This window comes from Acipenser ruthenus, chromosome 24 (assembly GCF_902713425.1).
Source record: "Acipenser ruthenus chromosome 24, fAciRut3.2 maternal haplotype, whole genome shotgun sequence".
Lineage (NCBI taxonomy): Eukaryota > Metazoa > Chordata > Actinopteri > Acipenseriformes > Acipenseridae > Acipenser > Acipenser ruthenus.
In genome coordinates, this window is record NC_081212.1 from 18,056,251 (window position 1) to 18,072,815 (window position 16,565).

Here is a 16,565-nt window from a genome sequence, read left to right on the forward strand (position 1 = left end):
ATAAATTGGCTGGTACTTGGGTGTATTGTCAATTGTCATCTTACTTGGGCATTGCAGGTAGACTTTCCTACACCTTCCAGACTGCCAGTGCCTGACCACTGGTTTTAACAACCTTTTACTGGACTTGCCAACTTTTTTTTTTTTTTTTATTCAATCTAGTTTGTTTAAAGGGGAGGGCTGTTGTCCGTTTTCCCCCCCCCCCCCCCCCCCCCTCCCAAGAATAAAGTTAAGTTTATAAATATACATGTTTAGTTTTACCTACGTGGTTTTTAGCCATTTTATTGAGTATTTTAAGATTTAGTGCTGCATTCATTTGCTTTGAAGTTTTAATTATTTAGTTTGTTCCTTTATTGTAAATGGCAGTTTAACAGACCTTCTAAACTGCTATATAAATCTGACATTTTGAAAGTGTGTTCCTTGCTGGAGGGCCGCATCATACATGGTCTTCTGTCATAGAATTGAAGTTTTTGGTCATTAGCTCTCAAACGAACTGCAAATAACAACTATTCATCAATTCAGTCTTTGTGCATGCAGTCTTTTTTGAAAGTGCCAAAACCTTTTCTAAAGCCTCTCCTGGCAGCAATCACTAGTTCAAAATAACATTTACTCTACGCACCAGAAAGGCCTGCTTGGAAAGTGTAAATTGGTTTGTTCTATAAAGTGGTTTGTTTTAATAAAGCCAATAAGCAATTTGAGGACTGTCTGAACAGGTGTTTAGTTGCAAACATCTGGTTGTTTCTTGGGCACTATCATTCTTTCCCATAAAATGTTTACCCTTTTGTATTCTACTGAATTTGTGCTGCAGTAGTATTTCTGAAGGCTTTAAAATGATTTAAACAGTGTTCTGGCTTGAGCAAGACTTGGACTTGAATGTGTAATGGTCAGTCATCCTTGGTATTTAGTATATTGCCTTTTTTCTGTTTATTTTGGTAAAGCAGTATCTTTAGAGAAGCCCATACTGTACAGTGTACTGTTGGTTATAATTCCAGAACGATCAATCTGACAAGCTTTATTTCTTGTTTTCTTCTAGGTCCGAACTCTCTTTGTCAGCGGCCTACCAGTTGATATCAAACCCCGGGAACTCTACCTGCTCTTTAGACCATTCAAGGTAAGCCTTGGCTGCTTGGAGTCAAAATGCAAGTGTAGTCTTTAATGACTGGTAACCTGCTTAACAACCAATTGAAATCCGTTGGCGCATTCTCAAAGCACTTTAAAAAAAATAAATGTATCTCTGTCTCTCTACCTAGCGCTTGTACGTGAAACCAGTGTATCCCAGAAACATTAAACCTGAAATTTTGCTGTTTTTTAAACCGTAATAAAATGTGTATTGATCAGTTTAAATCTGTACCATTCAGTTGGTAGCAGCTTGTGTAAATGAAACGTTGATGGAGGATGTTGTGTTTTGCAGGATCGACCTATGATAGGTTCTACTGTACATACATTATACTTGATTTTGATCAATCCAAAGTATAGGTTGAACTCTTTCTGCTAATGCTGTCTGCACACTAATGAAGGGACTTATCAAATATCTAAACTTGTTATACTGTAATCTGTTTGAATGGATACAGACCTGTTTGTGTTGCCATTTTATTTCAGTTTGTCAGTGAGCACAGGAAGTTATTGCGACTTGCAGTGCTGCTCAATGTTTACAGTGTATTTAAGCAAAACACCTTGGCTTTTGAGACCATGGTATTCAAATATCCCACTGTTTAAGACTACATCCCAGCACAATATCAGGCTTATTGTATAGCAGCTAAAGAACTGAAATGAGTTTTACAGTTCTGGAGAAGCATTAAACCCAGACTTCATTGATGCTCAGCAGTCCCACTCAACCGTGTAGATGCAAATGATCTTGCACATCTCTTAATGTGCTTGGGGATAGCGGATGTTGCTTCAAGTGGCAGTCTCTCAATATATAAATAACCAAAACCTCAAGTGTGTAAAAGGGAATTTATGGAAGTGAAGTGTAGTCCTAAACTAGCAGACTTGTGGAATCAGATACAAAAACAGTCTTGACAGTTGGTTTCACCTCTACCACGGAGCACCTCTGCGCTGTACTCTCAAATACTGGTTGTCAAACGATTCAGTGGATGGCTGCATCGGTCTAGGCCACGTCATTTTATGGATGCGCAGATACTGGTCGTGTGTGAGGCAACAAGTCCCTTGTACTGCACCATCTCCATGCAGCCTTGACCATCTGTCTTTGTATTGTGAACCATGCCAAGAAAGCACTCCTTGAAATCCATATTGCAGCCTGAACGGTTATCCATTTTACTACAGTTCCACTTGGAAAGCACTTCCAATTTAATGATAGTGCTTTTTTACCCCCCTTTCTCTCTAAAGCGTACTGTGGACAAGTGCTCATTTTCATGACTGATCTAATGTTACATTGCAAGCTTATTTTGTTTGCTTATAGTTGCATATTTGTCCAATGTCCTGTAAATTGCATGCAAACACAATTCCTTGCATAGTTGAAGCACACACATTGGATTAGTTTAACATTTAATGATGATTTGATTTTAGTCAAGCCAAACTGCAGTTGGCATGGCTTGTGTGTAGTAAATTATAACTAGTAACAATTAAGTTAAATAGTACACTAGTTACTAAATTTTGTAGCAGTTTGATTTCTTTAGTGTGAGAGCCCAGTCTAATCATTAAGATTTAGATGCCAGAAGCACACCATGATAGATGGGGTGTGTATATATATATATATATATATATATATATATAATATACTATACATAAAAAAAAAAAAAAAAAACACCTCAAACTGAAGGTCAATGTTACTAGATGTTCTCCAATCTAATGCCAGGCATTACTTGTTCAGAGTACTCCAAACCCATATTGTGCAAGACCATCCTTCTTGGCAGTGGCTGGACTGGTATGGAATGTTGACTGAGCTGACATTCTAACTCCATAGTAAACCTAGCCCCTCAAACTGCATTCTGTGTGAACTTTACATGCAAGACTACTTCATGGCTGTTCATTGGATTGATTTTGTTTTCACAGGGTTACGAAGGTTCACTGATTAAGTTAACATCAAAGCAGGTAGGTTGTGGCCTTTATTTTTTTGTTCCAAGTGAATGCTCTGGCAGAACTGCATTACCTAAACCATGCATACTGTGCATTTTATAGTTTGTCCATTTGGCGTCACTGTACAATGCCAATTTTTAAGCTCCAGGTATGCAATCATTACTAAAATGTAGCAGTTTTCACCAGTATCATACTTGTATAAAGTGGTTCTAACACAGTAGGAAAAACCCTCTTTGCTGCATGGTCTACTAATTGAATTTAATGTGTTTAAACTGGTTTAAGGAAATGTAGTGGTATACAGGAGTAGTTGGATGGAAGCTTAAATCACGCTCTGTTCAATTCCTAGTCTGGGAGTAACCCAGTGTTTAAGGGGGGGGGGGGTTGGGGTTGTCTGCAAATGCTCCTGTGGTCCCATCAAGGGTCAGCTATCTGCAAACCATCAGAAAATGAACGTTCTGTGTTTCTGCTCTTAACTCTTGTGGATTTGTTTAGTAAAACATTGACAGCTGTAACCCTCCCCGCATTTAAACCTGCTCAGGTCTTGCTCCCAAGAACTTCCAGACCCCCCACCTTGGCTAGTGATGCGAGCCGTCCCATTTCATGGCTCTGCTTACGATCACTGAACTGAGCCAATGTAATAACACTGACCTGTGCCTGCCCCCCCACCCCCCCCCCTAAAAAAAAAAAAAAAAAAAAAAAAAAAAAACTTGCACATTTTGTATTTAGTGTTTTGCAGCCAATTTTAAAGTTTTAGGATAACACTGAAGTTTCCCCATATAATACTTACCATTAGAAATTTAATTCACTAATCCAGCTGAAGTGGGGGATCTTGGCCTAGCCTCCAGCATGCATTAGTCATGTTACAAAAGCTCCCCGCAACTCCGTCTCCTGCTTGAGAGGCCCAAAAACAAATGGCAAGTTGGCTCTTGCAGCGATGAGGGCCAAACTAATGTCTTGTGCACCTGGCTGTAGCTTGGTGTCGTCCTGTTAATAAGCTCAATTCACAAGCAGTAAAATGTCTTGGTCAGCCCTGTGCCTTGCCTAATGGAGGCTGGATTTACAGAACCACCTACCTAAATTTTATAAACCTTGCTCGGGCGTTTTCTAATTATACTGGGACTGTAGCTCAGTTTGTACCTGCTGTACTACCCTTCATAGAACTATAGCCCAGAGACATAATTGAATGTGCTGTTTGTGTACTCTCTTATAACAGTGCTAGTGGAATGGAATTATGGGGGAAATGGGAGATGTTACCATGCAGTATTAGAACCTGTTTTGCAGTAGAGGGGCAGCACTATTGATGTTGGGAGGATTTGTACAGGAAGCCCATAGATCACTTCAACCTTTCTTAAGCCTTTTATAACCATGTCAAACACAACCCGTGTGTTCCCCCTTCATCAGTGTTACTTTTCCTGGTTTGAAAATTGGTAGATGTTTCAATGGTAGTTTTAAGGTGCAGCTAGTAACACTTCATGTGTGTTGCTACCTGCTGGCCTCTTGTGGAGGTGGCAGTTTCAGGAGAGCTAGTACTGTAACAGGTTTTCTTTTTTCTCTTTCCAGCCTGTTGGGTTTGTTACCTTTGACAATCGGACTGGTGCCGAAGCCGCGAAAAATGCATTAAATGTAAGTAAGCAACGAAGCGACAGTAACCAGATGTGAAAGTACCTCCTGAAATAAGTGGCTTCTGTCTGCGTGTTGCTGAGGGATGAGAGAAATTGGAGATGAAGGATCGGCATAAATGCATTTGATTTTCAGGGTGGCGGGGTCTGTACTAGCTGTTAATTATTCTGGATTTTGAAATGCGCTTTATTTGGGGGTGTACATTTGCTTGGAGTAGACTTCAAGGTGTGTGGGTTTTTTTTTTTTGTTTTTTTTTTTGTCTTGACTGTTAACTTCCACCTCCAATAGATTAAAAACCTGATCCTATATATGTGTATATATATATATATATATATATATATATATATATATATATAAAAAATATATATGGCATTTCATCTTTATTTTAAATTTCTCCTAATTTGGATTAACACTGTGGCTACTGAACATGGCTTTGAACATTTTTATATGAAGGGGAAACCTGATTTGGCTACATTTGCAGATCAAGACAAATTGGTTCCGAAGCCTTTTGGTTTAATTAGTTACATTTTTTTTATAACCTGAAATGTGCATTGATACCATTACTAACTACTCTATTGAAAAATGCACAGCTGCTATTGTAGTATACATTCTTTTTTTACCCATGGTGTCAACCCTATGACTTATTGTACTTGACTGGAAAGTCTTAAACACATTTCTAGGTCTTTCACCTAAGAGAAGCCACCTTGCATAATGAATTTGCCTGCTGAAGTAAAATGGGTAGCAGTTATTTTGAGTTTGGTTTTGTTTAGGTGTTTGTATGCTTAAACATGTAAAGTAACGTGGTCGGAAAATATTGCACAATGCATGTTGGTTTTGGGCTGGTAAAACCAGCTTGAGACATGAGGCGACAGTTTTCTGAACCATACATTGTATTCAAGTACTGCCACCCTTCCCTCATGCCAGACGTGGATAATGTTCTCTTGAGATGCACTCTTGTCGTTTTTTGTTTTTTTTTAGTCTAAACTGTCATTCCTTTTACACAGGTATGAAAAGACTCTTGCGTACTGCCATGTAGATCACCAGAAATGTGCACTTGTAGAGTAGGCTGCACACAGGGCACTACTTAAACTGGGCATTGCCAACACTGCTCCACCATCACCACACGCCACCCCCATCGGCTTCAACCTTTCCCCATGTGTTTCTCCTCTAGGGAATTCGCTTCGACCCAGAGAGCCCACAGACACTGCGATTAGAGTTTGCAAAAGCCAACACAAAGATGGCAAAGAGTAAACTGATGGGAACACCAAACCCCAGTAACATGCACCCTGCTCTGGGAGCACACTTCATTGCACGGGACCCATGTAAGTATACAGCTTTTGCCTAACCCACTTGCCATTTTACACTGCAGCAATCACATGAGCTTACCATATCCAAATGCACCCATGCATGTTCTTTTATCTATGCCTGCTGCTTTTGACAAGGCAGTAACTTTGATGGTGCATTAAAATATTATGCAATGGAAACCAATGCATAAATGTCAAGCAACACCTTTTATTGTAGGTTAAAAGGTAATGCATTGATATTGCGCAATCAAGTTAATCGCCTCCTGAGACTGCAAATATTTTTAGAATAAGCTATCTCGACTGTTTGATCCCCACATGTGAACCAGCCATGCCCCTGTTTTCAAAGACTCCTTTCAGTACAGAGTGCTGCATGTGCAGTTTACTGGCTGAAAGTGCAGTGAAATTACTGTTTTGGTGAGGTGTTTAGTGAAAGCTAACACTACACAGATCAGGTATAGTACCCAAGGCTTATCCCCACTCACTGTTCAGACATCTCCATTATCAGCAGTAATGGTGAGAGGTCTGAGGCCTCAGCAACTGACTTTGTTGCTGTAAACCAGGAATGAACTCCAGCTTATCAGCAGATGTTATCTTTAGGAGATGGAGGGGGATTGGACAAACCATCAATTTCCTGCATTTTTTTTTTTTTTTTTTTGTAAATGCAATTAGTTTGTTCCACCCGGTAGAAAAGGGAGGGGGAGGGGGGGTGGGGTGGTGGTGTAAGGTGCAAACAAATACTTTGACTTTAATCCTGCCTCCATTTATTTCTTCACTGCTGCTTGGCAATGTGCTTCCCAGTAAGTTTAAAGTGGACAAGGCATTTTTTCGTGTCAAGAGCGTTTCAACAAGCTTGTTTTGTTAATGCCTGGCACAACTATTGAACACTAATGGGGTGTTTTTTTGTTTTGTTTTTTTTAAATTCATATCCAACTTTTTTCCCCCCAGAGGGTGGCACCACTGTTGTGGGGGGGCAGTGGCTTTACAAAATGGAACCTGTAATGATTCCTCACTAACTGGGTTGACGGTCCACTGTGTGTTGCTCTTTCAGTCTTAGTCCAGGATCCTTCAACCATGCAGATTTTGTTCAAACCAGTCTTTACTTAATAGAAGCCATAGTTTCAATTAATCAATTGATCTGGTTGGATCTACTCTGGAATGGACAGAGTCAATGTCTTTCAGTTCCAATTGTTGCCTTGTTTAGACATGTTCCTTAGCACAGTGGTAGGCAACTCCTGGTTTTAATAAGTCTACTTTTAAAGAGCTGGTTAGGGTGTTTTTAATTGGTTCAGTTTAATGGTCTGAACTGTTGGTGCTGAGGTTAGTACAAGTTCTTGAGAGCTATCAGGATCTAGGTATATTAATGCTACATCTGCTGATCCCATGAACCCCACTGCAACTTTGACCCTACAAAATATACATGAAGGGTCTGCAAAAATATGAATGAACTATCAAATGCCATTTTTACATAATCAAATTTGGCATTCATAAATTCCTTATGGAGGGAGTGTGATTTATGGTAGTTGACCCACCACATGCATAGTTTCTCCTATCCCTGGGTGTGGCATGGTTGCTTTATTGCAAGGCACAAAACTACTAAAGGCTACCACTTACCCCAAAATGTGGTTGTTTCTTGGGTATTCACTAGTTTTGGAAACTGCTTGGGCATTTTACAGGCATGGTATAGATTAGTGCCCTCCATATTACGGACACTAGTAATTGCGTCCTTGTTGACCAGTCTTCCATCGCTGAAGTAAGGATTGTAAATTATTATTTATTTTTTAGCAGACGCCCTTATCCAGGGTGACTTACAATCGCAAGCAAATACATTTCAATTGTTAATACAAGTAACACAATAAGAGCAAAATGTGTCCGAATGCTGATTTTTTTAATGTGTGTGTTTCAGATGACCTGACTGGAGCAGCACTGATCCCCGCGTCTCCAGAGGCCTGGGCTCCTTACCCACTGTACACCACTGAGCTGGCCCCTGGTATGCCCCATGCTGCCTTCACTTACCCAGCAGCGGCTGCAGCGGCTGCTGCACTTCACGCTCAGGTAAGGGTCCCGCCCAGCCAGTGTGGACTGGAAGAGCAGCTTTTAGGTATTAGGAACGCTTGAATACACTTTGATATTGTATATTGAGTACAAGTTCTTATTAGATGTGTCCCTTTCCCTTATTTGGCTCTATTCAGTCTTCTGGATTTAGATATTCTAGACAATGTTTTGGTAAGCTAGAGACGCCAGATCTAGTAACCTTTTAATATAGATGTTGCTGCTCTCCACAAAGCGTTTTTTTTTTGTGTGGTTTTGTTTTTTTTTTTTTTTTGGCCTCTGTAGAGCAGCAATTGGTCCAAATTCAAGCCTGGGTGGCATGAGTAAACATTCAGTTGAAACATGCCTTTGTTTGACAGTCTGCTTCCCTGTGTTGTGGCTGCAAGTTACTTTTATTTGTATTGCCTCTTATAAAACCCAGCTATGCTTGAGGCAACAAAACTTTGCTAAGAAACCACACTTTAAGACAATGGAAGCTAATATCTTGGTTATTGCTGCCCACTACATTCTGGGTTATGCATTTACAGGTGGTGGTAACTGTTTACATATGAAGTTAAATATTACACCAGCTTGTACTGGCGCTTAAGGGATTGTTCCCAACTGTACACCATGCTGTTATATAGTGGTGCTTTTTAAAGGTACAGTGTTCCATTCTTTTGCTTCTGAGGTAAAAACTGAGCTTGCTTGACATGCATACCCCCTGCTGAGGATGGCAGTTTAGTTCAGAGTGACTGTTCCAAGAGTCAAGGCTGTGTGCCTGTTCAAACTACCTTGGGTAATGTAAACAACCTCTCTTGGCTAACCATTCCTGGTTTGTGATGAGGCACAGGAGGTTTATCTTTGGGACATCTTGGTAAAACATTAACCCAGAAACCATATTATGGTGTAAAATGTAACACGAGGGACAGTGGTGTTTAAACTGCAGGAGTTTAATGCGGAGGGTCAATCTGTTTAATGGAGGCCTTCTTGTGATGGCTGTTTTTAGAGTGTGTGTGTGTGTGTGTGTGTGTGTGTGTATATATATATAATATATATATATATATATATATAACAGCATTAATCCATGTATACAATTTTCATGTAGAAGAGTACATGAAAATTGTGAATCCTACATTGTGAGACCCTAACTCCAAACTGCCTGAGACATCGTGCAGTTACTGCTCAAAATAGTCTTCTCACCTAGTTGTGGCAGTATTCATTTAATGAGGTTCACCTTTAAAGAGTTAATCAAAGGTGACTGGCTAAGCAAGAGTAGGCCTGTGACCGCATGGATTGATCGCAAACTAGTTGAAAATTGTCGCCCTGGCAACAACCTATTAAAAGCTTTAAGGTCAAAGATGAAAAGGGTTGACCAAGCATTGCCTTTGCAGAAACTACTTAATTGAGAGGGATTTTCCACCTGATGGCTTTTGGGGATTTTATATCTAATGCAGTTCAATAGTCAGACATGCAGGGACAAGTTTGAAATTGGCTTTCACCATTAATTGTTGAAATCTATAATCGCCAATACCTTTGGTCAATGTAGCATGTGGTCTGTCTGAACTGAGTAATTTTAGCTTGGTCTGTAATAAATACAGTACTACATACAAGACCTAGCCGTTTTGTTTTGGCCTGACAATTGTATACAAAAAAGCTTCACCGGAGGCATTTTATTTAGAAGCACTAACCTTCCCAGTCAGTACAAATCTTAGAAGCTTGCGAGTTCTACAACCAGCCCAGGGTTTTGGAATTGCCTTCAATTGGGTATATTTTAATCGGGCGGTAGGTGTGAGCAACAAATTAACAGGGGTCTTATTAGCCATGTAGCTGTTCATGTGGCAAATGGTGAACCTACAGGCTCCTCCTGACTCCCTTATGACCAGTGCAATTGTCATTAGATTTAGTTGGGGGCCTGATTTTTGCTGGTGCCTGGTCATTTCAATAATATACCTAAACAAGGGCACCTTGGAAATCCAGGACTGGGTGCAGTACCAGCTTGTTTCTAACCCTATTTAGACAATTTAATGACGTTTATTTTACGATTGGGTCAAACCTAGTTACCCATGTAATCAAGAAGCCGTGAGGATTTAATCTCATTGGAGGAAGCAGCTGTAAATGGAACTGAAGAAAAGTACTTGTCTACCAACTAGAAGATGCTTTGAAGTGCTGGAGAAAGTTTCAAATGACCAGCACAATTGTGCAAACAAATTTCTTTAACTAGCTTATTGATTTGTTTAAGCTCTGCAGATTTACTGCACTTTAATTTGTTCTTTGTATGACAATGGAAGGCAATTAAGAGAATTGCATGAGCCTCATTTTGCATCAGCAGTTGGTTAATCTGAGGCTTGTAGGTTGGTTTTCTCCTCCTGAGGCCTGTAGGTTGGGGTGGATTGTCTGCCAGGGCAGACGGCCTGTTTCTCAGTTAAATATCATGGCAAACATAACCTAATCTGACATTGTAGACTTGCTCATTTTGAGATGCATGGAAACATTAAATTAATCAATGGCTCACTTTGAGGGGAGGTGGGGGGGAAAGGAAGGAGCCTGGAAATGTTTGCCTGCCAAAGTGAATGTGTGTGTGTTTGGTTTTTTTTTTTTTTTTTAAATGGATGAAAAGCTGCCCTTCTCAAAGGGTCACTCCTTGCCAAGGTCACCTGTGTCTCCACTGAGCGTAATGGATTCTAGCTGCTTTTCTGAAGTGTTACACACATCTAGGAAGTTCTTACTGTCATGAGTACTATGACCAGATCATTTCCAGAAATGTACAATTAATGATCTTGCCACCAAAGGGTAAACTGGTCCTAATTGAGATATCCGAATTAAAGTGATGGATAAGTTAATGGTGACCACGAGGTGGGAGTTTAGCGCCAAGACTGGGTGAGGCAATGATTTTAGGGAGGACCTACCAGGGTTGAATTTGTTTTGTAAATGCAATTGATGGGATTACTTTTTTATATTGAATATGTACTGGAAAGATCGCTAGGGGTGGGTAATTGTCAGATTAGGCTTTCCCATTGTTGAGACCCAACTTTCCTAGGTGTGTGGTATCAAGAGCTAGTTGGCCCACTTCCGATATCAGTCTAATTTCCAACTTGAGGTCCTGCAAGGAAGGAAACTCATTTGCCCAAGGCTACTGACAGTTGAAATTCAAACATGGGGCACTGGTTTTAACTATTGCTTTTAACTAAAACTGGCATGCAGTACTGCATTCATTATCCCATAGGATTGGTCTGCAGCCAGTTTTGGCAAGTGACTTATTTACTTGTCAATCCACACAAACAGGAGCTTCTTTGTTTACCTTGTGCCGTATTGAATTTAGCACTAGCCTCTTTGGCTGTCAATCATTTTAAAATTGTATAAAGACGTCGGGTGGAGGAAGAGAGGATGGTCATAGGAAGTGACGTAATAGTTGAATAGTACACAAATAGTTATTTAATGCGTGGAGAGCAATCCATATTGGGTGTTTTTTTTTTTTTTTGTTAAAACAATTGAAGCTGCGGGTAGTGGTCTGTTGCATGAGTCTGTGAAAGCAACATGGATTCTGCTTGTTTTAAAATCGCGAGACTGAAACCTGGAGTTTTCTGCATATTGCTGTATTACTAGTGAGACGAACTTGGAGGTTTTTTTTGTTTCCTGCTGGATTGTTGTGGAGTTGTCCTGCACGTGTATTTGAGGAGGACGGCTGACAACTGTAGCGGGACTTAACCAGTATTATGGAAGTTCCCGTCGTGTGTGTTTTTTTGTTTTGTTTTTTTTTGGGGGGGGGGGGGGGGGGGAATGACTGTTTTGGATCTATGTCGCTTCCTTTCTTATTTTGCTTGATTTTTATTATAGCCTCTCGGTCATTATTACTGTTGCATACCTTGATGCAAACTGTTTATTATCTATGTTGGTACTTGGGTTGTTGGTGTAATGACTTGAAAAATATTGCCTGTTTGAAAGCCAGGTATATCTATGACCAGATTTAAAGAAAGCGTTTGATTTATTTTCATACTAATGTTTTTTTTTTCTCTCTATTAAACTGTATTAACTGTTTTGCATATGAATCAGTTAAACTGAATTGCTATTTGCACAACCTGTGATATGAATAGTTTATGACTGTTATAAAAGTGGTTCTTTGCATATGAATCGGTTAAACTGAATTGCCATTTACTTAGTATGATATAGATGGTTTGTGAATGTGTTTGCTGTGTGTAAAGAACTGCATCTGAGGAATAACCATAGTTAATCAGGAGGGCTCAATATAATTTAATTACAATTTAACTATAACATCTTATTGGCTATTCAGTTTAATTGCTTGCTATGATTAGGATAATGCGGAGACCATGTAAATTGAGAAATATACAATTGTATGTTTCTTAATAGATGTTATCAGTAATTGGGAACTACTTGTACTAAAGGTGTCAAGGAAGAATGCTCTTAATGTGTGTGTTGTGTAGTGTCAAAAAATAAGTGACAGTACTGGTTATGGAATAAATGTTAATTGGGTGTTTATTTAAAACCCTATTTAAGTTTATCAAATCGGTTGTAATTTTTATATTGTAGGTAGAAACTTAGTTTTGCTACAAGGTCAGAGTAACGAGTTTGTTTGTTTGTTTTTTTTTTTGTTTTTTGTTTTTTTGGTTTTTTTTTTAAATTGGGAAGTTTATATATACTTTCCTGGCACCCAAACTTTATTAGGCCAATTTTATTACAACCTTCCAATGGTAGAAGGGGGGCATGTTGTCAAAGCAAGTGCTCCCAGACACTGCTTGGAAACTGTATCCATTTCATCAAGAACCATTACGTCTTTGACCATGAGAATTGATTTGGCTTTGACTGGGATAAATGTACTGCATAGGCCTATTGAGGCGCTGAAAGCCGTGGGTGGAGAGGCAAGCTCCTGTGTCTGCATGAGGGCCAACAGTTGCAGGGAATAGACAGCAGCAGATGAAGTTGGCATCTCAAAGGAACCATTTTGGTTTTCAGTGAAGAGTTTCACAAGAGGCTTTAATTGCCCCAGAGAAGATGGCTATCCATGGTGACCGATGTAGTGGAGTTTTGCTCTTTTTATAGCCTTCTCTTGTGATGCAACTAGTCCCGTTTTCCACTAACTTTTCAGAGGGATTGAGCTCGCATTCACTTTTCACACATTCTGCAGTTGGCGTGACTGGGGTATTCATGTAGATTTATTGTGGCAGAGTACATTTTAAGGCTGTTTTGAGAACAGCTTGTTTCTTTTTTTTGTTACTCTGTACATTGGCATTGAGATCCTAATCTTTGCACAGAAGAATGAAATTAAGCAAGGGTGGGTGGTCATGACAAACGCAAAGGCGCATGTCATTCCTTGTTTTTGAAGTGCTTGTATCAAATCTAATGGGAGGCAACATTTTGCGTTGTACAAAGGCCTAGAGATGCTAGTACCCATTAAAAGTGCCCTCCTTTTTATTAAGCAATGGTTTCCAGATGTAAACAATTTACATTTGACCCATGAAAAGGATCCATGCTTAAAAATATTTAATGTTGGCTCTTAAATGTAATGGAAGTGCCAAATTGCTGGGCTTGCAAGTGGAAGTAGTTCAGACTCGTTCTGGGTGCAAAACTGTTATTTGGTTAAACTGACCTAAAGCTTCCATTTGACTTTCATTGAAGCTGGCTGAACACTGGTATTGGACTCCTCATGAATGCAAATAGCTTTTGCAGTTGGGTACAACACCTGCATGGAGAAATTAAGCACAGGTTTTTGAATCCAACTTTTTTTTTTTTTTGTAAATAAACCCAAGCTCTGCAAATCTACATAATTGCAAAGCAGCACTCGAGTCTCTGGAGCTGTATCTTGCATGGAAGGACCTCTCACTTTTACTTTAAATTGCCAAAATTGTATAAAGGTTTTTTTTTTTTTTTAAATAGTTGTACATTTAGACCAGATGTGTGTTTTTTTTTTTTTTTTTTTTTTTTTCTAAATTGATACAGTAAAGTGCTTGGTGAAACTGTCCCCTTGAAGGCAGGTCTCATGTTTTGAGTTTGTTCAGGAACAGTAAACTCCCGCAGTGGGGATAGTTTGTAAGACTGGCCCTCTAAGGGGTGAGCACTGAAGTTTAGAATGTAATAAGGATGCTGCTTCTCTCCAGTTTGGGTTGAGGGTTTGCTGTGTGAACAAGGCTTACAAATTAACAGTTTCCTCTGCCTGCATCCGGAGGACTAGTGGTGGATGGGGGCAGATTAAAGACAGATGTGAGGATGGAGAGGGTAAGAGAAACTCCTTAAGGATATTGTCATTTGTTTTGGTAGCAGGCCTAACTAAACCCTCTATGCTGGAATTGCTCATGTAACTGATTTAAGCTCTTTTTGGTATAGCTTCAATGGAGCCTTTTTTTCCCAGGATGCATTGCCACTGTTTTAATCGCAAGCAGGGATCTTGTCTAACAATTTACCAGAACTGACATTTAACCAAGATGTTTTTGTAGCCTGTCTTCACATGATCTTCCAATCCTATTCAATACTTAAATACAAGATCTTTCCAGTAGTAATCCTGCTTTGGAACTAGCTGCAATGCAGTGGTTCTTAACCATTTGTTCTCTGACTGTAGTTCTGTTGACAAATCTTTTACCTGTTTGCACAGTGTTAGAATGTTACATGATTCTAAGGTGGCCAAATTGCATAATTGGATTTATAAACAAATTTGTGCATATTGGAATCCAAAGGAGCATGTGTTTTAAGTCTCAGCATTGGTCTCTAGGGGTGTAATGATTCATTGTGTACTTTCTTTACATGCAGTAATACATTGTAGAATTTGAGGGATGTATCGTGATGCAAGGCCAAAAGCACTAAAATGCTACTCAACCTTTTGGATGAGATGTTTTTTGTTTGCTTGTAATACATGATCTCCATATCACTTCAACACACTAGTCCATTAACCCGTTTCAAAGCAGCCCATGTACCGTGATGCATATCGTGATCTGCGTATCGGGATACATTTTGTAGTCCTGTATCGTTACACCCCTAACCAAGCACTTCCTCCAAAGGAGGAAACCTTTGCTGTGTAAGATCTACTGAATGCTCAGGGTCGAAATTGTGGCAGGTTACTTGAATATACAGGGGAATGAGAGCAATGTTCAATAGAGAATTGGTATGTTTTGGCAAGCTGGCTTGCACCATTTAACCTACATTTTTGGCAAGTATCAAGACCAAGTCCAAGCCCTTCATCAGCACTGCCAGCAGTGACTGGCTGGCTATTTGTAACACTGCAATGAAGTAAGACCTGTTCAACGTTTTGCTATATTCTATTGTAAATCTCCCTGAAGTTGATGAGCGTACAGCCTGGTGCCTAGCTTTAAAGGTGATATTCACACTTGCACGCTAGTTCTGTCCTCTGACTCTGAGCTGACTAGCATTAGATGTTCCATATTTGTGCAACTCGCTTTGCAAAGGATTTTGTATGTTCTTGTAAAGCTTGTTATGTTTTGTCATACTGTATTTCTCTTATTTACTGCCTGAGCTATCCTACCTATCTGGGTGGGGGCAGGGAAGTAGACTGGCTTAAGATGTATTACATTGGTTAATCCTGAAATGACTCTTGGTCTACCTGAGACCAGAATAGGGATGCGATTAGCTGTAAATGTGCAATGGTAATCCCAAAGTGCAGTCCTTTTGGTTCCAAAACGTAGATTGTGGAAAGCATTCTCTACATTACAGCATTTTCAGTGTAGGCAGTTTGTTTCTTCCCTGCTGTGTGTTTGAATAACTACATTTCAATTACATTAGAGAAACTCAGTTTTGCTCCTGCTCTCGTCTCATTTGCTATTTGACCATTGGGGCACCAATTCAATCTATGCATTACAAAAGATTGAACAGAAAAGGGGGGGTGGAGACCAGTGAAATTGCTAGTATTATGGTTGGGGTATAATTTAAATGCATATTTTGGATTTGATTTTCAAGGTTTGGGCAAGGGTTGCACATGTGCTTATCTACTTACAAAATATTGTTTCAGATGCGCTGGTATCCTTCTCCATCTGACACTAGCCAGCAAGGATGGAAATCTCGTCAGTTTTGTTAAGTATTTAGTAAGTATAATTTCTTCCGTAATTACAAGACTGTGGACTGGGGGAGTAGTTTTGTTGGGTCACTACGAATTCTGGTGGGACTCCAGGTAGCCTGGATGGCAAATGTATTTATTTTCCTTTTTTACAGCCTTTGTTTTGCATTTGAAAAGGGCTTGACGCCCTTTTTATTTAATAGGGTTCTTTTAAAAGAATAGTTCCATTTTGAAATCCTACAATCCATTAACCTGTTATCCTTTCTCCTTTTCATTTCAGATACCATTCAGGACCTGAATATTTTTTGTGTTCTCCCATTTTTCTGTGGAGTGATGACAGGTTGTACTGAGCTATATTAATTTAATCAGGTTTATTTAATGGACAAATGTGCATTAGCAACTCCTATTCCAACTTTTTTCTTTCCTTTTTGAAGAATATAAAGGACTTTAAACCTGTGAACCACTGTGGACTACAAGTTTGAAGCTGAGGCCTATTTGGAGTTTTCATGGTACAGGCGCTGCACTTCAAAACTCTGTGCAAGGCCAAAAAATCAATTGCAGAAATG

General features: G+C 39.6%; 1 protein-coding gene across 1 annotated transcript in view; it reads left to right on the plus strand.

The window, feature by feature from the left end:
• LOC117429094 (RNA-binding protein, mRNA-processing factor 2a) overlaps positions 1 to 16,559 on the plus strand; it is a 31,514-nt gene extending 14,955 nt beyond the window's left edge. The window contains exons 2-8 of the mRNA XM_034902360.2: positions 1,031 to 1,108; positions 3,010 to 3,048; positions 4,594 to 4,656; positions 5,825 to 5,975; positions 7,861 to 8,009; positions 15,955 to 16,027; positions 16,280 to 16,559. Of these exons, the coding sequence (XP_034758251.1) occupies positions 1,031 to 1,108; positions 3,010 to 3,048; positions 4,594 to 4,656; positions 5,825 to 5,975; positions 7,861 to 8,009; positions 15,955 to 16,020 (546 nt within the window). The 3' untranslated portion in view covers positions 16,021 to 16,027; positions 16,280 to 16,559. The remainder of the gene's footprint in view (positions 1 to 1,030; positions 1,109 to 3,009; positions 3,049 to 4,593; positions 4,657 to 5,824; positions 5,976 to 7,860; positions 8,010 to 15,954; positions 16,028 to 16,279) is intronic.
• Positions 16,560 to 16,565: the final 6 nt, after the last annotated feature.